At 43.7% G+C, this 25,594-nt stretch overlaps 1 protein-coding gene across 3 annotated transcripts in view; it reads left to right on the top strand.

The window, feature by feature from the left end:
- UBE4B (ubiquitination factor E4B) overlaps positions 1–25,594 on the top strand; it is a 164,487-nt gene that overhangs the window by 81,503 nt on the left and 57,390 nt on the right. For all 3 annotated transcript variants that reach the window (XM_085898768.1, XM_085898770.1, XM_085898771.1), the window contains 5 exons: positions 1,437–1,553; positions 2,601–2,699; positions 2,839–2,952; positions 5,768–5,966; positions 8,612–8,750. In XM_085898768.1, coding sequence (XP_085754894.1) covers positions 1,437–1,553; positions 2,601–2,699; positions 2,839–2,952; positions 5,768–5,966; positions 8,612–8,750 — 668 coding nt within the window. The remainder of the gene's footprint in view (positions 1–1,436; positions 1,554–2,600; positions 2,700–2,838; positions 2,953–5,767; positions 5,967–8,611; positions 8,751–25,594) is intronic.

The following is a 25,594-nucleotide window of genomic DNA, read 5'->3' on the forward strand; positions in this document are numbered from 1 at the left end:
CCTCCAAGGGAGAACTGTTTGGCCATCCGTCCAGGTGGGGGCGAACCCCTCTGGACGCGACAATATGTTCAAATATGCACATTCCTCTGACCTTGCTCACCCTCTTCTTGTCTTTTATCAAGACACTGCTGAAGCTTTGTTGAAGGATCACGTTTTGGCTAGCATTGGAGAGGAAACAAAATCTTAACAAGAAAAAGAGCAATCGGAGATTGTAGACCCTCATGAGGACTTGTTTTGTCTGGTGTATTTTTTGTGGATTTTGTGTATTGGTGTGTTATGTAATTAATAAGAGACATGATTAGAACTGCCACTTTATAACTGCTGGCAGTGATGACCGGGAACCAAGACGTCCCGCTTTGATGCAACCTCGCTTTGATCGGGCACCTGACCCTGACCCATGACGTTTATTACTATTCAATTGAATTCAGAATGGGATTAAAGTAAATTCAATTCAAATCAAATGGAAAATCCAAATTGGTACAAGTCCTGCATTGGAGTCATCAGAAGGAACCCAAACAAGCAAAAAGAAAAGATGAAGTCATCAGGAGGACCCTGGATAGGATTTGCATTTCAGCTGCTACTCCTCTACTCTCAAACCCATCCAGGCACAGCCAAGTGAGCCTTATTAAAAAAAAATAAAAAAAACCCACATCAAAAATTAAATAATTCTGGCTGCCGGACCATGTGTCCAATCAAGTTGAAATTTAAACATCACTATGAGATTACAATTGTGAAGTTTCATGTCAATTGATTAAGTGGTTCCAGAGAAAACATTATTTAATATTTTTCTTAAATCCAACATGGCTGCCGAACCATGTGACCTATGATGTCATATGTGTGAACCTTTTGTTCCTCATGGATAGGCGGTTATATATGTGAAGTTTCGCCTCTGTGTTCAGCCATTTCTGAGATTTTTGAAGGTTTATAAAAAAAAATTATTTTTAAAAATAATCAATATGGCTGCCAAATTACGTGACAGATGACGTCATGAAAATATTTGTGGTCCATTTTATCCCGAGATTACCCTCAAAAATTTTCATACTGATCAGATATAGCGTTCTACATATGCAATTATGACGTAATAACGAGGGCACCTATGACATAATTGAAAAAAATCACACTCATCCCCCATACGGAGTACTTGCTCTGTGCCAAGTTTCAATTTTTTCCTTGGTGCAGTTTCAGAGATGGAGGTCCTATTTTTTTCCATTTTTCTAACATGGCTGCCACACCATGTGATCCATGATGTCATAAATATATTAAATCATTCTGCATGAGTAGTCGCACCAATGGTGAAAATTTCTTCTCACTCCGACAAGTGGTTGTGGAGAAAAACAGGAAAGTTCTGTGCAGACAGACAAACAAACAAACGGACCCAAATGCAATACGCTCCTTTGGTGAGGGTAACAATGCTGATACTCAACAATCTCTTCCAGATGTCTTCCTTGCCTTCTTGGCTTCCGGAATCAGAAACTCGAGGTGTTGGCCGGGAATTGCAGCTCCTCTCCTGTCTTGGACCCGTCTTCTCTTTATCTCCCTTTGCCGAAGATGACGTAAGAATTGTACCAAGTTCATCGTGTGTGTCTGTGTCTGTGTCTGTGTCTGTGTGTGTGTCTGTGTCTGTGTCTGTGTCTGTGTCTGTGTCTGTGTCTGTGTCTGTGTCTGTGTCTGTGTCTGTGTCTGTGTGTGTGTGTGTCTGTGTCTGTGTCTGTGTCTGTGTCTGTGAGACCGTGACCTTTTGGGGTCCATTTACTTCTTAGGTATGCACAAATGGCTGGTTTTTATCCCCCGCTGCGTGGCGGAAGGGGGATATTGTTGTCACCCGGGTTGTCCGTCCAGCTGTCCGTCCGTCCGGCTGGCTGGGCGTCAACATTTATAGCTGTGAGTGCGATAACTCATAAACTGTTCTCCATATCGATTTGAAATTTGGGTCACGCATGTACCAACTGAAAAGGAAGAACCCTATTGATTTTGGGCGTGGCTGGATCCAAGATGACCGACTGGGGTGGCCATCTTGAAAAAAATGTTTTTTGTAATAAATGGAAAACCGCTTATCTGATTTCAATTATTTTTGGTTACTACGTTCCTCACCCCTGTGGAACTTTTTCCAACATGGTTTCGGCCCGCTCGGACATCCAATATGGCCGCCAGGCAGCCATGTTGAAAAAAACGACGTTATCGTGATATAAGCTCTAATTTTTTTCTTTTCTGATGAAACTTGCTGGAAATGTAGGTAACGGAACAAGTACTCCTATGCTAAGCACACCATAAACAATCTATTTTTGGTCCAATTTAAACTTTTTGCTGTATCGCTCGAAAGACATGATGACCAAATGGTGTCTTGTTTCCAATTCACCTCCCTCGTTATCTGGAATATGTATGACCTTTTTCAATGGCGGGGGATTCCCCATCTCTGATGGGTATGTTTATTCCCTCCTACTGCCTTTTTCCCATGCTTCCTTTCCTTTGCTTCCCTATATTGTTGTGCTCTCATAAATTATCTTGTTTCATTTCTGAGTTTCTAAAAAGATTCCCAAAATTTATGAAGATCTTTTTGAAACCTTTTCAAGTTGTTAACATTGGACATGCATGGTGAGCAGGTGCAAGTTGCCGAGAAGTATTTTTCAAGCACTTCACAGGTAGTGGAAAATACTCGGCTCATGGGCCAGTCCTTGCAGCACCAGTTGGAGACCGCGCGGGTAAGGAATGAAGTTTTTGGTGTTTCTATTGAAACTAGATTTACCAGTGTCTGACCATGACAAAAATCTGACATTTGCATTTACCAGTATAAGGATGGAGTCGACTTCGTTGGGGTTGTTGCCTGTATGATTTGCGCAGACAGAACAATTTAAAATCCTGCATTGTATGCTGTTAAACGGTGCAACGCGTGAGGCAGCACTCGATTATATGGCTGCCATAATCAACCGCAACATTAAGAAAGCACAATTGCAGGTGAGACTTTTAAAAAGAATTATTATTATTATTATTATTTTTTCCTTTCAGGAGTGAGTCTCATGGAAGTGCAAGGTAAAACTAACAGTGGAATAAGCATCAAAGGAATGAACGAACAACAAAAGAGGGGAGGGAGGATGGGAGGAAACACTGAAAAAACCTAAGGTTCATGGAAGAAAAAAAGAATATGCATCAGAATTGTGGATGATAAACGATGGCAGAGCACTGCTCTCTTGAAGTCCTGGAGGGAAGAGTGAGACAGAACAGCCTCTGGAATGTGGTTCCATAGACAAGAGAAGCGTGAAAGTAAAGGGTTGAGGTGTGGTCAGCCTATATTTTGGAACTTTAATCAGGATGGAGTTACTGGAAAAAAAACTTGCAACCTTGGAGTTGCTGGGGAGAGTTGGGTTATTGAGTGAGGGGAGGAGAGACAGACATAGAGACGGACATGGAGACAGTCATTGATAGATCGATGTTGGCAATTAGACAGTAGACAACAGAGATCACCGACCGGCCTGCGATGTAAGAGGAACATAACCTGTGCTTTTGCCTCATCACTGGAGATTCCAATAATTTTGAAAGCTTTAGATTCCACAGAATCCAGGAAAGACAGATGTGATGCTGAGGTGCTAGCCCATAGTGGAGAGCAGTTCTATTGAGCCAGGAACAAAGGTCTGTTTTTGTATTTAGAGCCAGAACACAGAACAGACTCAGACATATTTCTGGGATGCTAAAGTTTGTCCTTTGAAGCAAATCGATTTGTCCTTGTTACACACCCAACCTCTTCCTCGAGTTTCTCCAGAATCTGTCCACAACTTTTTTAGATATTGTGCTTTACATTGTTTTAGTCCTATCTTTCAATGGTGAAGTCATTAAATAAATTCTCATATTCATATCTAGATCTTCACCAAAATATAATCAATTCGTCCTTGTCACACACCCAACCTGTCCAAATTTCTTCCGAAGCCACCCATAAATTTTTGAGATGTCGTGCTGTCCAGTTTATCGTTATTGGTCCCATCGCTCAACAGTGATGAATCATTTACAAAAATTTAGTATCCTGATCCAAATCTTCACCAAAGTCGAATCAATTCATCCTTGTCACGCACCCAATGACAAATCAGAATTCAGAACAAACCAAGTTTGTTCTGAATCTGTCCATAATGTCTACATATTCTGCTCAAACAAATAGACAGGGGTAAAAACCTAACCTCTGTCCACCTTCTGTGGCGGAGGTAATTGGAATCATTTTGCATGCTTTTAACAAGTAAATCACAAGACATTCCTCACTGGATAGATAAAACACTTCTGAGAAGTTTCAAGTCTGTTTCCAAAAACCAAAGTTCTGTCTCTGAGTCTCTTCCCTAGACTCTTCCAAGGGGGTGGGTCCAAGCATGCCTCATCCAGCTTTGAGGTCTGTGTCCCACTTTTCACTTCTCAAAATGAGTTGATTTATTATTTATTTTTTTCCAAACCTACTGTCCTCTCGTTAACTGTAATGATCAAATCCATCTCACTTTTCTATATTTTTGATACTGTTCTAGGAAGCCAGACTTATTCGATCTTACTTTGAGCAGTTCTCCAAATTAAGCTCATAAAGTGGGTCCCGGTGTACGTAGTACGTCCGTTAACATTTGACGACAACATCTTCTCACAAACTACCCAACTGATATGGACCAAATTTGGTATGAGGCACCAGGACAGCAAGGTCGTGTGGGGTTGTGCTCCCTGATAAGAGGGTTAAAGGAGAGTTTTGCTCCAAAATATTGGTATTTTATTCAAAAATCTTCTCAGAAACTGCCAGATCCAGACCAAACTCGCCACGAGGCATCGGGACCATGCCCTAACCTTAAGTTGTACTCCCCATGACCGTATCAACCCCCTTGAAAGGGGACCATGGATCCCCTCCCTAAATCCCTCATTTTTATTCAAACATCATCTGCACAACTACCTGAGCGATGCAGACCAAATCTGGTACAATGCATCAGGACGGTAAGGTCTCATGGGGTTGTGCTCCCCATCTGGATCTGCCCATTAAAAGGGGGGTTTTGCCCCAAATATTGGTATTTTGATCGAAAATCTTCTTCTCAGAAGCAGACAACCGGATCCAGACCATCCAGACCATCCTGGACATGTGGCGTCATGACCATACCCTAACCTTAATTTGTGTTCCCCATAGCCGTATCTCCCCTGGGAAAGGGGCAACGACCTCCCTCTCCTAATCCCTCATATTCACTGAAATATATTCCTCACAAGTAACATGACCAATATGGATCAAATTTGGTGTGATGCATCAGAACAGTAAGGTCTCATGGGGTTGTGCCCCTTATAAGAGGCTGAAAAGGGGGGTTTTGCCTCTAATTCAAGAAATTGATTTTATAATCTTTTCAGAAACCGATGGCCAGATGCAGACCAAACACTTTATGAAATACAAGGACTATGCCATTAATTTATGTTGTGCACCCCATGACTATATCACTTCAAGAAGAGAGGCCATGGCCCCTTCCCTCTAATCACTCATTTTCACCCTGCATGGTGGGGTAATAACCATCAGTCCCCCATGGTGCTATTTTTTTTTTTCTGTTTGAGTATGTCTGAAGCTAGCCTGGGCTCCAACATTTACAGGTTTGCTTGCTGCTTATCCATTCCCATGGTCTGCACTTCACTGGCAAATCCAAATATTGTTGGAATTTTTGAAGATTTGTTTTTTATTCTTATTATTTTTTGTAATCACTGTATTTATAGCAGTTGTTAGTTCCTTGTTTACATCTCAAAGCATTAACATTTTTTTTGCATGCCACCCCTCTGTCTGCAGTCTGACGACCGACTGGTTGCAACTGATGCCTTTATGCTCAACTTTTTGTGGGTACTACAGCAACTGAGCGCCAAGATAAGGCCAGAGACTGTAGACCTCATGTACCCGTTCCACCCACGCTGCCGCCTGGTCATCCCGCTTGACGAAACTCGGCTACGTGCCTCACTTGAGGAGTACTCTTCTTGGATTGAACAGCTGTGTGAGCGCATCTCGTGGAGAAAGCATTTGAGAGGAGGGTTGACATTTATTGATTGTTCTAGAACCACACCTTGTATTTTTCAGTTTCACTGCATCAGATCCTGTCTTCTCAACATATTTGGGGTGGTCAAGAAGTTTTGCAATTCAGGGATAAAGCAATATAGCAGGATTCTAATTTTTTTTGGTCACAGAAAGTATAATGCTTGTGTATTTGTTTCAGTTAATTTGACTGATACCGTTTACTGTTTCAGAGCGAGAGTTTCAAGCGTGGTGTCTAAGGAAATTACAGATTCTCAAAAAATTGAGCACTGGAGTGTCATAAAATTCTTAACCTAAAAGGGTTCCACAGCAACAAAAATTAGTTAATGTGCGGTGAATGTATGACAGTTCACTCTACATATGCTACCATAACCAGATGGGCCAAGGAGTTCATGCGTGGGTGTGAGAGTCTTGAGGATTAGCCCCGATCAGGACAGCTTTCAGCTGCCACTGACGAGGCAACTGTAGCCTGAGTAGTCGAGGACTTGATTATGGACGACTGGCGTATCAAGGTCGAAGAAATAAGCACTGAGGTTGGCATTTCACATGGAAGTATTGTAACCAGCATCCAAGAACATTTGGGCATGTCTAAGGTTTCTTCAAGATGAGTTACTCAAAACCTCAGCTGTCAGGGTTGACACCAAAGGATGGCTTCAAGTCTTGAGCTCCTTGATCTATATGAAGCCAATCCAGCCAACTTTATTTCCTGAATAGTGTTTCCACAAGAACTTCAGAACTCAACCCTCTGCCAGAAAGATCATTGCCTTGATTTTTTGGGATAGCAAAGGGATTCTGCTGATTGACTACCAATCACATAAAACAGTGATCACTGGTAACTATTATTCTGGCCGAATCTGAGAGTCTGGGATATCGGTGGTTCAAACCCCGGTCGAGGCATACCGAAGACTTTAAAAATGGTACATGCTACTTCCTTGCTTAATGCTCAGCATCTAAAAGGTTAAGAGCACAGACAATCCTCATTGGTGGGCATCGATGGGGAGGAGCAATGCCCTGCTCAGTGTGGTTAGAAAAGCGGTGCGATTGTTTACGTCGTTTGTACCCAGAGTATCCTGGGAAGTGACATCACTTCCCCCAAGTTCAGTGGCTGTATGAAGTGTTTGTCTCGTCAATAGGCCCAAGTGTGTGGGAGTGGCAGCTCCATTACGAGCCTTCAACCTTGTATTTAAAAAAAAAACAGAAAAAAAAGTCATCCATTACAAATGACAAGGAATGCTGATTGGAGGTGTGCTCCTGCTCCATGATCTGCCGGTCCACAAATCCCATATTGCACAGGTGTCTCTTCACGCTTTTGATTTCGGGCAAATCAACCACCCTTCATCTTGTCCAAATCTGACCCCAAACGACTATTTTCTGTTTCAAAACCTGAAGTCCCACCTCCGTGGGTGCCGTTTTCAGGATGATGAGCTGAAGGAAGCCAATGGGGCGCGGTTTGAGGAGCAGTCGAAAGAATTCTGTAAGATATTGTGAGTTTCAAGAACAACTGGAGTAAGTGGATTGAAGTCAAGGGAGACTACATTGAAAAATATCCCTGTGGGGGACTGACAGTTATTTCCCCAACATGCGGGGTGAAAATGAGGGATTAGGTGGAAGGGGCCATGCCCCCCCTCCCCTTTCCTGAAGTGGTACGGTCATGGGGAGCACAACTTATTAGTTAACGGCATGGTGCTTAGGTTTCATGAAGATCAATTACCAAGTTTACCTGAATTCGAGGTGAACCCCCCCACCCCCACCCTCTTTTCTGCCTCTTAAGGGGGTGGAGCCAGATGGGGAGCATAACCGCATGAGACCTTAGTTTTTCTGATCCATGTCGGTCATGTATCTTGTGAGGAAAATGTTTTCATGAATATGAGGGATTAAGGGAGGGAGGCCGTGGCCCCTTTCCAGGGGGGATATGGCCATGGGGAACACGACTTGAGCTTTGGGCATGGTTACGATGTCACATGGCCAGTTTGGTCTGGATCTGGTTGTTGGTTTCTGAGAAAATGTTTGAATGAAATACAAATATTTTGGGCAAAACCCCCCTTTCACTCCCTTTAAATGAGCAGATCCTGATGGGGAGCACACACAACCCCATTAGACCTCACTGTTCTGATGCATTGTACCAAATTTGGTCCATATCGGTCAGGTAGTTTGTGAGAAGATATTTAGTCAAATGTTAACGTACGTATGGCCAGGCACCGGGACCCTTGAGCTTATTTTGGCGAAATAACTTTAAAATGAAATGTGATTTGTGGTTATGCCTTTTCACTGTGTACCAATTTTGCAAAACTTCTTGACCACCCCTCGTATTTTACAATGTTATATTTTACCTTTTTAATTTTATCGTATTATGCTGGAGAAGTTCTGCTGAGGATACAATCAGAACTTTGCTGATTGTTGTGCTTTTTGTTCTGTTCGACATATCCTTCCACTGTTTGGATAGGCTTCATTCGTTTGCAAGATGCTTGTCTCTTTTACTGATGATTGTTAGTCCCATTTGAGTGTCGCATTGAGTTGAATGATGGTTTGATGTCTCCTTCCTCTGAGATTAGGAGGAACCTCATGCTGCAACCCTGTAAGTGGATGGAAACTCTGAATGTCCTGCAGGTTCTGAAGCAGGGAAATATGCAGAAGTGAAGTTTCCTACAAAGTGCTTCTTCCTCACCCTGCACTGTCACCACCTGTCGGTTTTACCTGCCTGCAGGCGCTACACACGTCGTTTGCGTGAAATCCGTGACCTCAACAGGTAGGTTAACAAGAGCTTTTCAATTTGTCTCTTGTTTTACTTGGTCAAAAGTGCAACTTTGCATGGCGCAGTATATGCCGTGACTTGTTCAGCCGATGTGAAAGTGTTCCTTTAATAGTGAATTGGACTTCAAAGTGTGCCAGAATGGAGATTTATTCCCCCACAAGCAAATACAACCTGCGACTTCGCTGACAGGAATATTAAGGGTGGGAGAGAGACAGACAGACAGACAGACAGACAGACAGACAGACAGACAGACTTTGACTTTTATGTCCTTTTATTATAAAATGTACAAAAAGAAACAAGTGATGCAACATTGTGCAGATTCAATCAAAACGTGAATCAGGAACAGGAATAACTTAAGATGTTAAATTAATACAAAAGGAATACATTTTCTCCTTCCACTCTGCACAATACTTCAATTTTACACCATTTGTCAATGAAGCCATTAATTCGTGAACTCTCTCGATAAAACAGGAATTCCATTTTGAGACGGGCACACACAGAGCCTTTAAAGGCAAGCAGAGCGCTGCATTCCTGTGAATTAACACCAGAAATCATCTTCTTGCGAGTTTCGCTTCAGCGAGCAGGAAATTAGCAATTTCAATTCCGACGTTCTTGTTAGATACCGGTATGCAGAAAATAAAATAATGGAATGAAAAGCAAAAGCCTAATCTTTGGAAAAAAAGTTTCAAGAGTTTAAACAGTGGGATCAACCTTTGACAACCAACATAAGCGTGGAAAACATCCTCGGATTGATGGCAAAAAGGACATTCATCGGACGAAACAAGGTTCAATCTTTTGAGGAATACGTTTGAAGTCAAGGAATAGTGTGCGAGTCTCCACTGTATGTCTGCAGCACGTTTAGATACAGGTGATGTGTACATGGAAGACCAGGTGGGAGATGATGGAACCCTTGTGGGCAGAAGCTCTTTCCAGTGGGTAGTCAGTGCATTATTGGGGTTGGCAGATGTAATAACATTGAGACATTGCACATACATAGTAGTCTTTGTGCATGTTTGTAGAGGCTTGATGGAAGGAGCGTTAGAAAAAACGAAATCAGGGAAGTCAGGTTGTGTTCTACTTGCACCTTGAACATCATGTGATGGAGGCCACGATAAATTAAAAAGATTGAAAACTTTAACAATTGAACGTAGAATTAGTCCAATTATTCGTGTTGATTTAACATTGCAAGCTTCCAATATCTGGTTCGGAGTCTGCCATTCAGAATATGTGTGATTGACAAAGTCTTCCACAAGGAAGAAGCCAGATTCAATGAAGGATTGAATGAGGGACCTGCTTTGAAAGTCATGGTGAAAGAGGCTGTTGTATAAAAACAGGTTCACGCATGAAATTACTAAATTTATACGAATCCTTGTTTCGTACCGGAAGGAGGCATTGACTGGCATTTAGGAGACTGATAGAAGGAGGGCAGTAAGGAGGTGTCAACTCGCTGCAGATCAAGTAGAACAAGTTCAAGTCCACACTTGAGCTTGCCAGCTTGCAGGAGCAAGCAAGAAGCCAGCGGCCGCCGGGACAGGACCTCCTTGTATAGAAGTTAACGCAAGGTAGTCAGTCGAAAGGACAGTATTTTGCTGGTAATGTCCATGAGTCCTTGACCACCTTTTTCTAGCGGGACACTGAGAAGATCTGCTTGGAGCCGGTCAATACCATTCCAGAAAAAGTTAACAAGGATTCGTTGCAAATTCAGGATTAGTGATTTGGGGGATTGTAAGGCAATCATCCGATGCCAGAGTTTGGAAGCAGCTAAATTATTGATTATTAGCACTCTACCTCTGTAAGATAGTAAGCTGGATAAACTTTTCCAGCAATTAAGGGTGTGAAAAATTTGATCCAACATCTGGTCCCAATTTTTTAAAGAGAAGGTCATGTTCCCGAGAAAAACACCCAGATGTTTAACACCATCATGCCTCCACTGCAAGGCATTAGGCAGCGGAGGTGGGATAAATAACTCTGAAGGACCAAGGCACAACGCTCTACTCTTTCTCCAGTTAACAGTAGCAGAAGATGCAAGATTAAAATTTTGTAGAGCATTTGTAAGAGCAGCAATGTCAGATTGAGTATTGACAATTACACACAGATCATCAGCATATCCAAGAACCTTAACTGAAGGTATCACTGAAAAACCAGAGAGCTTGTGGCGTAAATGAATGAGCAAGGGTTCAATGAAAAGGGAGTACAGGTACCCAGAAAGAGGGCAACCTTGTCTAATTCCTCGCTGAACTGGAAAAGGTGAACACAAACTGTTATTAATGTTTAGTAGACTGGAATTATTGTGATACAGCAACTTAATGCAGGAAATAAAGAAAGATCCAAACTCAAACCCTTTTAAAACTTCAAATAAATATGAATGGTCAACATTATCGAAAGCTTTTTCTTGATCGAGAAAAATCAGCCCAGCATTGACGTTCTGACAATGGCAAATCGAAATCAAATCACGAACAGAAAATATATTGTTAAATATTGATCGACCAGGAATGCAATAGGACTGGTCAGGAGTTACAATGTGTCCTATTATAACTTTTAAACGATTGGCAAGTAATTTGGACAGGATTTTATAATCAGCAGAAAGTAGAGAGATTGGGCGCCAGTTCTCAACAAGTTGAAGGTCACCTTTTTTGGGGATTAGTGAGAGGATAGCACGTCTGCAGCTCAAAGGAGGTTCACCAGCTTGTATGCTTTCTTGAAAGACTGTTAATAGACATGGTCCCAGCAGATCGCAGAAAGCGCTGTAGAATTCTACTGGCAACCCGTCTAACCCAGCTGCTTTGCTGGTGGGCAAGGTTTTTACAACACTTGTAAGTTCATCTAAGGTTATTTCACCTTCAACAGTCAATTTCTGTGTTTCAGTAAGTGCAGGTAAGGAAGTAGTAAAATGATGCGTGTGGTTTAACGAAGCGTGCTTGGCAGAATAGAGGTTTGAAAAATAATTTTTAACAGTGAGTTTAACATCACTCGGATAAGTCAGCGTCTTTCCATCAGCAGAAAGCAAGGATAATATTTGTTTCTTATTTTTGGAGGTTGTTTCCAACTTGAAGAAGAAACTGCTGGGAGTGTTTAGTTGCAGTAGGTGAATCATTCTCATTCGAAGGAGTGCACCTTTTGCCTTCTCAACCAATAACTCGTTCAGAAGAGCTTTCTTTTCATGCAACATTTGCTGCTGTCTATTGTCATTAGAGGAGGACACTGTATTTTGCAAGTTTAGAATTTGTGTCTTCACTAATTCTATGTCAATGTCGCGATTCAGAGTACTGTGTCGTGAGAAGTTTTGACAGAAAACTCCAATTTGAACTTTGGTATTGTCCCACCACTGACGTTGACGAGAACTTCTGATCGTTCGTGATGTAATGTGCCCAAAAGGTTTTAAAGGAAGTAACAAATAAATCATTTTGAAGAAGTGCTGTGTTAAACTTCCAATAAGGGCTCCCCCTCTTAACTAGTGGCAATTGAAACCGTATAACAACAACATGGTGATCAGAGAACCCAGATGGGAGAATTGAGGTGTTTAAGACAAGATTAAGAAAATGATTGGAAACGTAGAATTTATCAAGTCGAGCTGAAGACACTCGATTGTTAGAACAGCGACACCAAGTAAATTGTTGTTGCGTCAGATGTTGCAGTCGCCAAATGTCAGTCAACTTGAATTTTGAAATGGAGCGAGCAAGAGCTCTCATACTGGCTGCATGCGGCTCAGCACCATTCCTATCAAGAGGGGGGTTTAGTGTACAATTAAAATCACCTCCGAGACATAGAAAGTGGTCGGGAGGGATATTAGCAAGAAATGATTGAAGACAATGCAAAAAAAGATCTTTCAGGATTTGTGCTGGGAGCTTATAGATTGACAATGGTGAAAAGCTGCTGACGAATGGAAAAGGTCAGGGAAGCTAAATGTCCTTTTACAATTTCTTGGAAGGAGACTAAAGTTAAAGGAAGAGTTTGCTGAAAGTGGATGGCTATCCCGGCAATCGGACTTGAAAGACTGCTGAAGAACCAATGTCCTTTAAGAAATAATTCCCATTCATCTGAAGAAGAGTCAGTGGAATGAGTTTCTTGTAATAATAAGATATCAAACTTGTTGCACTCGATTAGTTGTTTAACTTGCACTTTGCGGAGAGAATTCCGACCACCATCGATATTTAAGCTTGCAATGGATATTTTCATCGAAGGTATGAAGAGGGGAAAGGACAGAGGTCATCAGGTAGAACAGCATCAACCATTATTTTTGAGTTCGTTCCGAGCACGACTTAAAAATTTCCTCAATCGATGACGTTGAGGGTCGGTAAGATTGTATCGATCAGGTCTGGAAATCATTATTCGGGTCACTTGAATAAAGTCTTCTAGAACTGGAAAATTGTCTTTCATTTTGACATTCTTTTTTCGAAAACTTTTGTGCAAGAAGGTGTGAATAGTATCTGGGGAAATTGAAGAAGCGTCTTCGAGCTTTAGAGAAGAAGTATCGCTACCCGCATCACTTGAAACAGAGACAGAAGAAGATGTCCCGTCAGACTCGTATCCCCCCATACTATCTGCGGCAATACCCTGCTGTTCTTCAGCAGTGACTTGATTAGATATCACAGGCACGGCTGCCTCCAAATTACAATCAATCTGTACATCCGGTGTGGTGATTTTGACTGGGGTAACTGTACATTGGAGGGAGGTTCCATCAATTTGACCGGGGACCTCAGATTCGTCAGGCACGGTGGGAGTACCAGTTTTGTCAGTTCGGGTAGGTGTTTTAGCATTATCATGACATTCGTAACACTGCTCTACGTTATGGGGAGAGGCCCCCTTTTGTGAAGCGGTACATTCTCGGGGGTCAGGAATACAGTCTTTCGATATTAATGATTTGGTATCTACTCTATCATCATTAATATTATTATTGAGTAAAACATCCGATTTTTCCTCTTCTTCAAACAAGGCAAATTGGTTGGAAAGTGAGATTTCAGTGCCATTTATGCTCGTGTTGGTTGTTCGTTTCCCGGAGGGTGATACGTTTCTGACAACAGACTTGCGTTTTTTAACTTTAGAAACAGTAATGAACCCCTCGTTTGTGGTGTCCATGTGTTCATTACAAGTGCTTGTCAACTCGTTCAATTACTAAAGGCCTATCTTGTTTATTTGTTGAAAGGGAAGCTGCAACATTCGACTGAAGCTCAACGTTATTTACTGAGTTGGTGATATTAATATTAAGGCAAGGATCGTCACCAACAGAATCAGTAACGTTGGGAAGAAGATCGTTATGGGCACAGTCAGTGACATTGGAGGCAGAGACCTTACGAGCAGTGTCAGTAATGCTGGGGAGGGGATCGTTTCCGACAAGAGTCAGTAACATTGGGGGGAGGATGATCATTTCGGGTGAAAGTGATAGTATTCGTCTGAAAATCATTACTAGGAGCATTGAGGGGAGGTTGTTTCTGACTGAGTGGACAGAACTGTTTCATATGTCCAATCGCTCCACAACCAAAACACTTTAGGGTGTCGGTAGAGACATATACTAGATAGTTATGACCATTTGAAGTGAACTTCATAGTAACGTTAAGTGAAGCATATTCTTTTTCAAGTACCATGAATACTTGTCTGCGGAAGCTCATGACATGGCTTACCCGTTTGTCTTTAAAGCCGACAGGGAGCATTATTAATGGGGACACACAATCACCATAGCGCTGCAAGGCTGAAAGTATTATGTCATTCTTAAGGAATAGTAGGAGATTACTAATTACTACCCTTTGTGCGCAAGAGTCAAGGGGGTATGCCATTACAAATGTCCCAGAGTCAAGGGCCAAGCCTTGTTCAATGATTGGAGCAACGAACGCTTCATCAGATACAAAAATAATCACACGCTTATTCATACGTGAAGCAGCACGTACCTTTTCAAAACCGATTATGTTCCCGATTGCCATGACAATCGCTTCCACCGGAACACCTTCCGGTGGAGAGCAAGCTATACCGTGTTTACGTGATAAATGCTCGAATGCAACATATTGCTGTGAACGAGCAGCCGCCATGTTTAAGTACAAGGGGTCCAACCTCCTCCCGACCTCGGGAAGAGGAAGTCAACAAGGCACTCCAACTTCCTCTGACTTTCGGAAAGATGGAGTTAATGAAAACGAACTTAAAAGAAGATAAAATAAATTAAAATAAAACAGGTTTAAAGCAGAGAGCAAAACCTCAAAGCAAAATCTATCCTTAACCTAAACGGGTAGGCTATGCCCAAAGGGAGGGCCAACTCTCACTCTTTCTCTCTCTCAACGATAACAGAGGAGAAAAACCACGAATAAAACCACCACAGAACACAACAGGAAGGAAAAGGGGAAGAGGGAGGGGGAGGGAAGGGACGAAAACGACACTGAAAACTCACCACAACACAGGGCAGCAGCCCACGGCGGCCATGACACCACGCCCAGAAAACAAACGACCAGCAGGGGGCAAGAGAGAGAGAGAGAGAGAGAGAGAGAGAGAGAGAGAGAGAGAGAGAGAGAGAGAGAGAGGAGTGGAGAGGCCGGAAGGGAAGGGAGAGGAGTGGAGAGGCCGGAAGGGAAGGGAGAGGAGTGGAGAGGACTGAAGGGAAGGGAGAGGAGTGGAGAGGACTGAGGGAAGGGAAGGGAGAGGAGTGAGTGGAGAGGACTGAGGGAAGGGAAGGGAGAGGAGTGAGTGGAGAGGACTGAGGGAAGGGAAGGGAGAGGAGTGAGTGGAGAGGACTGAGGGAAGGGAAGGGAGAGGAGTGGAGAGGACTGAGGGAAGGGAAGGGAGAGGAGTGAGTGGAGAGGACTGAGGGAAGGGAAGGGAGAGGAGTGAGTGGAGAGGACTGAGGGAAGGGAAGGGAGAGGAGTGGAGAGGACTGAGGGAAGGGAAGGGAGAGGAGTGGAGAGGACTGAGGGAAGGGAAGGGAGAGGAGTGGAGAGGACTGAGAGAAGGGAAGGGAGAGGAGTGGAGAGGACTGAGGGAAGGGAAGGGAAGGGAGAGGAGTGGAGAGGAGTGGAGAGGACTGAGGGAGAGGAGTGGAGAGGACTGAGGGAGAGGAGTGGAGAGGACTGAGGGAGAGGAGTGGAGAGGACTGAGGGAAGGGAACGGAGAGGAGTGGAGAGGACTGAGGGAAGGGAACGGAGAGGAGTGGAGAGGACTGAGGGAAGGGAAGGGAAGGGAAGGGAAGGGAGAGGAGTGGAGAGGACTGAGGGAAGGGAAGGGAGAGGAGTGGAGAGGACTGAGGGAAGGGAAGGGAAGGGAGAGGAGTGGAGAGGACGGAGGGAAGGAAAGGGAGAGGAGTGGAGAGGACGGAGGGAAGGGAAGGGAAGGGAGAGAAGTGGGGGAGAGAAGGGGCCTCAATCTGGCCACTCCCCCCAGGCAGATGCCTGGCCCATCCCCATCTCCTTGAGATGCCGATCAACCTGTTGCAACCACGAGGAACGTGGTCGGCCCATTGGCCTCCTCCACTCACAAGGCTCCTTCGCTGAGAGAATCTGGTGAGAAGGATCAGCATCAGGAAAACAAGCCACACGTCTATGTAGCTGCATCTGATGCTCACAGACTATGCAGGTAACAAATCTCATTTGAGTCTCTCTCAGCAACCGCTCGTTTGGACCCACAGTCCGACCAGCGAAAGCCAAGGATTCTCCAAAGAGACTTGGTACAGAAGGTGTTAAGTCTCCCTCTCAGATCCCTGGTCAGAGCCCAAGTCTCACATCCGTAGATCAAGACTGGAAGCACCAAGGATATGAAGACTCGGCCTTTCGGCCTCCTGCACAGGTACCAACAGCACTACACCCCATGATCAGGTGAATCTATGACTCCCCAGGCCCAGGCCCGACTCGTATGTCTCTTGACCTCTGACTCACAGCCAGCAGAGACATGAATATCACTGCCAAGGTAAGAGAATCTTTCTGTGACAGCAACATCCTCCCCAGAAACAGGTACAGACAAGACAGCAGCATCCAAGATGTCATTGAAAGCCTGGATCTTAGTTTTGACCCAAGCAACCCGTAATCCCAGTGGCTCCGACTCCTCAATCTGTACCTCGAGGGCCCCCAAAAGGATATAAAGAGTATCCGCAAAGATGATTGCATCATCTGTGAAATCAAAGTCAGGGATCTTGACATTCCCAAATGATGCAACGCAGCTTGATCTCTCCGCCATCCTCCCCAGAATCCAGTCCATACAAGCAATGAAAATTGTGGGGGCCAGTACACACCCCTGACAAACTCCAGTAACAACTGGAAATAAGTCGGAGATGGTATCACCACATCTCACATCACTCTCAGTTCCTGAGGATAGTTCAGACATCAGAATGATCAGTTTTTGTGGCTCCCCAGGAAGACCAATAATCCTGAAGAGGGCATCCCGATTCACTGAATCGAACACTTTGCAGAGATCAAAATAGGCTGCAAGCAGCCCCTCGCAAAACTCTCGTCTGCGTTCGGTGAGGACCCAAAGGGCAAGGATATGGTCAATCATTGAACTCTTTGGTGTAAAGCCTGACTGCTGTGGGTGCTGGTGCTCGAGCAGGTATCCAATCTGCTCAATGCTGGTAGTGAACCCAATCAAGAATTATCGGAGCAAAGACCTTGCCTGGCACTGAAATCAGCGTCACCCCTCGGCAGTTGTTGCCGTCCTGGAAATCACCCTTCCCTTTCCAGAGAGGGACGACAAGGCCCCTCTTTCTGTCAGTTGGGATGATGCCTGTGTTCCAGGCAGACCACAGAACTGCATGGAATGATAGGAGTACAGCATTTTTACACCAGCCTTGATAAGTTTAGCATGGATGACAAATCCCAGGAACTTTACCCCATTTCAAACCGTTTACCACAGCCTGTTTCCACAAACGAAGGTGGATCACAGTTGATTGGAGGGGCAGCAATTGGGGATAGTAACACCCCTGACATCCAACTCAACAGCTGGTGAATCAGCCCCACTGACATCCAATTCAACAGCTGGTGAATCAGCCTGGTACAGCCGCTCAAAGTAACCGGCCCAGCGGGCCTTCACTTCCGACTCCTCTGTCAAGAGCCCACCACCCTCCGCTCTAACTGCAGTATATCGAGGGATGGGCTTGGAGGAACACAATACGCAAATTCCCCTGAAAGTTGGATGAGAATCACGTGGCTACAGGTGATGCCTGTTTGCCACTCAGCCTGTTCGCAAACTCCTCAGCTACCCTCTCATCCTTGAGCTTGCTGACATCAAGGCTGGGATGGTACCATTCTCCCACATTTAAGCTGCAAGTTCAGGGTTGTTACCACAAGCCTGTGGTCGGTATTGAGGAACTGAGCACTCCGGTAGACACTGTAGTTCTGGATTATCCTCCAGTGACCATCAACTAGCACATGGTCAGTCTCCTTTGCCACACCACCAGCGTTGGAATACCAAGTCCAGCGATGCGCTTGTGGGTTCTGAAACCATGACCCAGCCACCCTAATTCCATGACTTCTTTCAAAGTCAAGGAACTTAGTGCTATTATGGTTCACAGTTCAAGACCCATGGGAACCAACACATGTTTCATTACCACCCCTGTCTGTTCCAGTCGATATATTGAAATTCCCCAAGACTCGCCGAGTATCTCACCTGGGGCAATGATCAACCACAGACTCGAGCGTGGCATAGAATGTGTCCTTCACGGTGAGATCACTCCCTTCAGTCGGAGCATACACAGAGACCAGAAAAACGACATCCAAGGAGTGACGATTCTTTAATTTCAAAATATGCTCGTTGACCGGTGTTACCTCAATTATCATTGGAGTCAGCTTATTGGACACAGCTACAGCAACTCCTTGGGCATGGTAACCATCAGAGTGACCAGACCAATAGTAGGTGTAACCACCCACCATGACCTTGCCGCAATCAAATCTCCAAACCTCAGTGCTGCAATTCCGATGTTTAAATGCTTGAGCTGAGATTTTTACTGACAGGTGATCATCCTCTCTTTAGGAATAGGACATTCCAGGCTCCGATCCGAAGGGACCGCTTCAGGGTAACCCAAGGAGACCGCCATCTGGTGGACGATACCTCAGCACCACCCCGACACCCAACTCCTCAATCTTTCCCGGGAAGGTTACCCCGTGGTTTTCCTCCTATCATCAAAGAGTGGGGGTCCTGTAGACTTTGCTTCAATCCCATCATCCGGTGAGCTGCCCTGCCCTGCAGAGGGCAGCTGCACAGGAGGTACTTCCACGGAGTGGGTTTTCCGATTTCTTTGCGTGTTTGTGATGGTTGGAGCTACAGGAATGATGATGAAGAACCTCACAGAGATATTAAAAACCATCCCTGGGAATATTACTACAAACTAACTCCAGCTGTCTGGGGCTCAGTGACGATCTTGAAGAGAGCCCTCGGCACAAAACTTTGTGAACAGAAAACTTCATAGCTTAGTCCATGAATTGTGACCCTTCCTGAAATGAAGGTGGATACTTTGAACCCACCCTGGAGGACTCCATTGCACGTTCTGAAATCCGCATATGTAGATATCAATCAACAACGCCCACACACGGAGGTGGATACTTTGAGACCTGTTCGGTCTCTGTTACACACACACACACACACACACACACACACACACACACACACACACACACACACACACACACACACACACACACACACACACACACACACACACACCTTTGACACTTGGGGCGGGAGCATTTAAAACCTATGCTATCTTCCTGGCAAAGGTTTGCCTGCATGCATGCATGCTCCTACATGCAGTGACCTTTGCACCCCACCGGTCAGCTCACTCCAAATCTGATTCATCCATGTTTGTCCCCTCAACAAAGTGGGCAGGGAGAGGGGTGAAAAGAGAGGGAGTGAAGAGGGGAGGGGTCGAAGAGCGATAGAGAGGAGTTGGGGTCAGAAAGAGTGAGAGAGGTGGGGGAGAGGGGTGGTTGGGTTGGGAGGGAGAGGGTTGAGAGATTCCGGCAGATGTGACACCCAGTTCATCGTCCAGTTCATCGTCCATCCGAGAGACGACATACATTGATGAATCGTCCTGCCTGTGAAACACCGGGATGACAGTTTATAGCTGGGTCGGGATTCGCACCCAAACTACACAAAGTGAGCATGCGTACCTCTTGTCTCTCCTGCTGTGATGTGGCGATTCCTTACTTTATAACTGAAAATATTTTCTTTTTAATCGTTGTGATCATATAATTTATTTTACCTTCTGACCTCAGTGGTTTTGCAATTGAAACTTTAAGAACGCAGTTGAAGAAACTTTTAAAAGCGAAACGTTTAATTTTTGTTTGTATTTATCTATGCCGAAATGACGGGTCGTATAATGGAAGAACAAAAAGGGGAAACTTTGTGAAAAATAATATTTCACATTTTCAGTGAGCTAGCCACCGCCTGTTGCACCGTATAATACACGCGAGAGTGGCCCCTGAACTTTGTTCAAGCCGATCGACATTCAGTGACAGTGCGAATATTGTCGTGTGCTTGCCAAGTGGCTTAAGCACTCCAACAAAACGGTTGATAAGAAACGGCTCGCTTGGCATGTGATTCGCAATCATCGAACCGTAATATTAAATATACACCTCCCGGAGACGCCCAAAATGTCAAATATGTCCGAATTGGACAAATGAACACTTATCTTAGGAGTCGGAACTGCTAAGTTCGATTCTGGAGCTTAAATTCTGTAATTCAGCTTGGTTTAAGGGATTCTCGAGGTTACCGTCTGTGCGAAAATGAAATAAAGCCACAAACGCTGCCGTCTCCGAGTTTTTATAAGCATTTCGATGTACCCAGCAATTTGTAACTTTGATGAACACACATTCGATAATATGAGAGGAAAGTGGGAAAAATATTTCAAAAAATTAAAAACTTTATCATTAAGAAATCATTACACCCTGTTCCAAGTCAAAGCATGGTTGAGCAGGCCAAAAACATGGCAGCTTCAGACCCCAGTGAGGTTACCTTGGATACGCCTTAAGACCCCATCGAGAGCAGTGACCAAGGATGCGCTTGATGAAGGATATAATTAAATAAGGCCATTAATTATCTTCAAAAGTGGTGTTGTAATTGACCCAAACACTCAATTTTCACTCATGCACTTCCATGGCGTATTGTAATTTGGTAACTTGAAAACTTTGACCTTTGAAGTGTTTTAGATGATGGAATGCTGTGCATAAAAATTTGGTTTAGAGTGGTTAGACATTTTCTAATTGCCACCGAAGAGGTGTTTTGCATGTTTTGGATGGCATTGACCTTGACCTTTGACCAATTTTGACCAGATTGTATACACATATACCAAACACAAATAAGCTGTGTAAATTTCAGTTTGTTATCTTGAAAAATTATTGAGGTTTGGCAATAATAAAATCACAAAAAATATCCCATTTGATTGTAATGGTGTGAAATTGTTGTCATGGACACTATTTTCTCTTTGCCACATGGGACTTTTCCATATGCCACCAACCAAGCAAGATGAGCAGAACGTGAAGAAAAAAATAATTATTCTCTTTTGCACCCTTTTGGTACTAAGCCTGGTGTTGGCTTCGTGGTTAGGGTGGTGGCTTGGGATCCAGGGTCCTGAGTTCAAGCCCCGTTGGCTGCTGAATTAACACCAGGGGGTTGACTCAGCCTGTCATCCTTCCGAGGTCGTCGAAATGAGTACCAGTGTACTGGTCCCGGTGTATGCCCCGGTTAGAATAGGTGTACCATATCCCTGTGTGTCGTAAGAGGCGACCAGGGTTGGCGTCAGGAAGGGCATCCGGCCATAAAACATTGCCTCAAGAAAAAGCCCAACCCCTGCACAGCAGGGAAAATGGCTGTAAAAAAAACGGTCATTATGCACCCTTTTGGTACTGAGGTGGTTTACCAATAGGAGGCCTTTTGATTGTGACTGGTGGACCCTCAAGTGTTATTGCAGAAGACCTTCAGGTCTAACGGGGGTTGTATGTTCTTAGGGGTTTCAGGGTTCTAATGGGGGTGTATGGGGACTGTACTCTACAGGGTCTTAGTGGTCTTAAGGGTTCAAGGGGACCTGAGAATCTTTGGGGTCTTTGGGTCTTAAGAGTTTGAGGGGGCCATAGGGTGTAAACCTTGAAAAGGTCTAAAAGGTATAAGTGGTCAAAATGTGTGAGGGGTCTAAAGGCTACATGTCTCAAAGGTATGTTCCAATAGCCGGTAATGAATCGATGTAGTCAACGTCCAATAATAAGTAATTAATAGACATCCTCACGTTCAAACAGTCCGTAATTAATTGACATACTCACTGGGGTTGACCAAGACTTCACCTCGATGAGGGTTCACTGTCCACCCTTGTTTTTCAGATATATATATATATATGTGTGTGAAGTGAATCGGCTGAATATTGGAGATTTATGTGACTTTGACATTTTTTCCAATTGACGTCAAAAACAATAGGTTTCCAGTTTGCCACTACTTCGACCAGGTGGTGAAGATTTGTGAAGATCGGAGTAAAAATGTGACCTGTAGGCGATTGAGATACAAATAAACAGATAGAACAAGAAAAAGAAAAATCAGAGATTGCAAACCCTCGCCATGACTTCTTTTGAGTAGTGTATTTGTATTGGTTTTCAGGTAAATCCAATATGGCTGCCAAACCATGTGACCTATGATGTCAAGTGTGACTTTTGTTTCTCATGGATAGGCTTCCTCATGATAGGACAGTAAAAATGGTATATGTGTAAAGTTTCACCTTGATCTTTTCAGCCATTTCAGAGAAGATTTTTGAAGGTTAAAAAATATTAATAAAAACAATATGGCTGCCAAATCACATGACCGATGTCATCAAAAAAAAAATTGTGGACCATTTTATCCCGAGATGATCCTCAAAAATTTCATAATGATTGGATGTGGCATTCTACATATGCAATGATGATGTCATAAGGAGGGCACCTATGACGTCATAATAAAAATGACATTCATTCCTCAAAAGGAGGACTTGCTTTGTGCCAAGTTTCAAAAAAAATTTCTTGGTGTGGTTTCAGATACAGAGGTCCAAAGTTTTTCTGTTTTTTTTTCCATTATGGCTGCCACATAATGTGACCGATGACATCATCATCATTGAAACCTCCTTCATGAGTAATCACACCAATGGTGAAAATTTCGTCTCAATCCGACAAGCGGTTGCGGAGAAAAACACGAAAGTTCTTTGTGGATAAACAAACACTGACAAACAAATGAAAAATCACTCAGAGTGACGCATGGCAAAATAGCACAAAGTAGAATGGCACTCGTTTGAGCACATACAGTAGGGAGAACAAGTATTTGATACACTGCCGATTTTGCAGGTTTTCCCACTTACAAAGCATGTAGAGGTCTGTAATTTTTATCATAGGTACACTTCAACTGTGAAAGACGGAATCGAAAACAAAAATCCTGAAAATCACATTGTATGATTTTTAAATAATTAATTTGCATTTTATTGTATGAAATAAGTATTTGATACATCAGAAAAACAGAACTTAATATTTGGTACAGAAACCTTTGTTTGCAATTGCAGAAATCAGACGTTTCCTATAGTTCTTAACCAGGTTCACACAGACTGCAGCAGGGATTTTGGCCCACTCCTCCATACAGATCTTCTCCAGATCCTTCAGGTTTCGGGGCTGTCGCTGGGCAACACAGATTTTCAGCTCCCTCCAAAGATTTTCTGTTGGGTTCAGGTCTGGAGAGTGGCTTGGCCACTCCAGGACCTTGAGATGCTTCTTACGGAGCCACTCCTTAGTTGCCCTGGCTGTGTGTTTCGGGTCGTTGTCATGCTGGAAGACCCAGCCACGCTCCATCTTCAATGCTCTTGTTGAGCGAAGGAGGTTGTTGGCCAAGATCTCGCAATACATGGCCCCATCCATCCTCCCCTCAATACGGTGCAGTCGTCCTGTCCCCTTTGCATAAAAGCATCCCCAAAGAATGATGTTTCCACCTCCATGCTTCACGGTTGGGATGGTGTTCTTGGGGTTGTACTCATCCTTCTTCTTCCTCCAAACATGGCGAGGGGAGTTTAAACCAAAAAGCTCTATTTTGGTCTCATCAGACCACATGACCTTCTCCCATTCCTCTTCTGGATCATCCAGATGGTCATTGGCAAACTTCAGACTGGCCTGGACATGCGCTGGCTTGAGCAAAGGGACCTTGCGTGCGCTGCAGGATTTTAATCCATGACGGCGTAGTGTGTTACATATGGTTTTATTTGATACTGTGGTCCCAGCTCTCTTCAGGTCATTGACCAGGTCCTGCCGTGTAGTTCTGGGCTGATCGCTCACCTTTCTCATGATCATTGAGGCTCCACGAGGTGAGATCTTGCATGGAGCCCCAGACCCCAGCCTTGTGCAAGTCTACAATTTTGTCCCTCATGTCCTTAGACAGCTCTCTGGTCTTGCCCATTGTGGAGAGGTTGGAGTCTGATTGATTGAGTGTGGACAGCTGTCTTTTATGCAGATAACGAGTTCAAACAGGCGCAGTTAATACAGGTAATGAGTGGGGAATGGGAGGGCTTCTTATAGACAAAACTAACAGGTCTATGAGAGCCGGAATTCTTACTGGTTGGTAGGTGATCAAATACTTATTTCATGCAATAAAATGCAAATTAATTATTTAAAAATCATACAATGTGATTTTCAGGATTTTTGTTTTAGATTCCGTCTTTCACAGTTGAAGTGTACCTATGATAAAAAATTACAGACCTCTACGTGCTTTGTAAGTGGGAAAACCTGCAAAATCGGCAGTGTATCAAATACTTGTTCTCCCCACTGTACCTCTGCCAGGTGGAACTGTTTACGTTTTGTATCCCACTGATGGGCTGGATCCAAACCATAGAGCTGTATGTAAGAACTAGAGTGCGCTGTCCCTATACCACGCATGTAACCCCACTGTGCCACCATGTACGACCCGCCGCCATCACCAAAACGGGCAACTTGATTGAGGAAATACCCGAATGTGCCTTCACTCACCGTGTTTACGATATGGCGATGTACACGACGAGAGTATCGTACAGCACATTATTTCGCTCGTGTTGGTAAATACGAACGAAATAATTGGCATACTAATTAACTCCATGTTTGTTTACCAATTAGAAAATATAAATATGAAATATATTAGTATTTTTCTTACCTTACTGGCCCAGAAACATGAGCATTACCACGATGTTGAAGTGTCAAATGCAGCGAAAACGACGCAACTGCCGAATTCCACTTCCATGATCAATTTTGTACAGCTGGATAATCCAAGGAAAAGGTTTCTTGAATGGTTTTTTGATCGTTTTTATGGCCCAAAAAATCACCTGAAGCTGAAGTACACAAAAATATCCGATGATATGTGATCGCAGTGTGATCCGAGATTTTGCCTGTTTTGGTAATGGCTGCCAAGTCCCCTTGTCAGCACAGCATTACGGGGAAGAGCGCACTCTAGGGTTTATATACAGCTCTATGATCCAAACCAAAATCCAATCCACTTGTTATTGTTAACTATCCAACTCATCCACCTTGTTTTGTCTTAACTCATGCACAACTTTTTGAGATAAAGTGATATATTTAGTTTTTGGCCCCATCTATCAATTGTAGATATTATGCCTGTGTTGACCTTTTGACCTTAAAATTAATTGGTAGTTGAATTCAGCGACCTGACATGAAAATGTTCTTCAAATTTCAAGTCAATCGAACAAAAATGGAGGATTTTTAGAAAATTTGGCCCAAATTGGCCTTTTGGCCTATGTTTACCTCAAAATTAATAGGTGGTTGAATTCAATGACCTTTTATGCAAATGCTCTTCAAAAATCAAGTTAATTGGATTAAAATTGAGGATTTCAGAAATTTGGTCTATGTTGACCTTTTGGTGTATGTTGACCTCAACATTAACAGGTGGCTGAGTTCAGTGAC

The sequence above is a fragment of the Eptatretus burgeri genome, chromosome 10 (genome assembly GCF_056783735.1).
Source record: "Eptatretus burgeri isolate ZD-2024b chromosome 10, Ebu_testis_v1, whole genome shotgun sequence".
In the NCBI taxonomy this organism is placed as follows: Eukaryota; Metazoa; Chordata; class Myxini; order Myxiniformes; family Myxinidae; genus Eptatretus; species Eptatretus burgeri.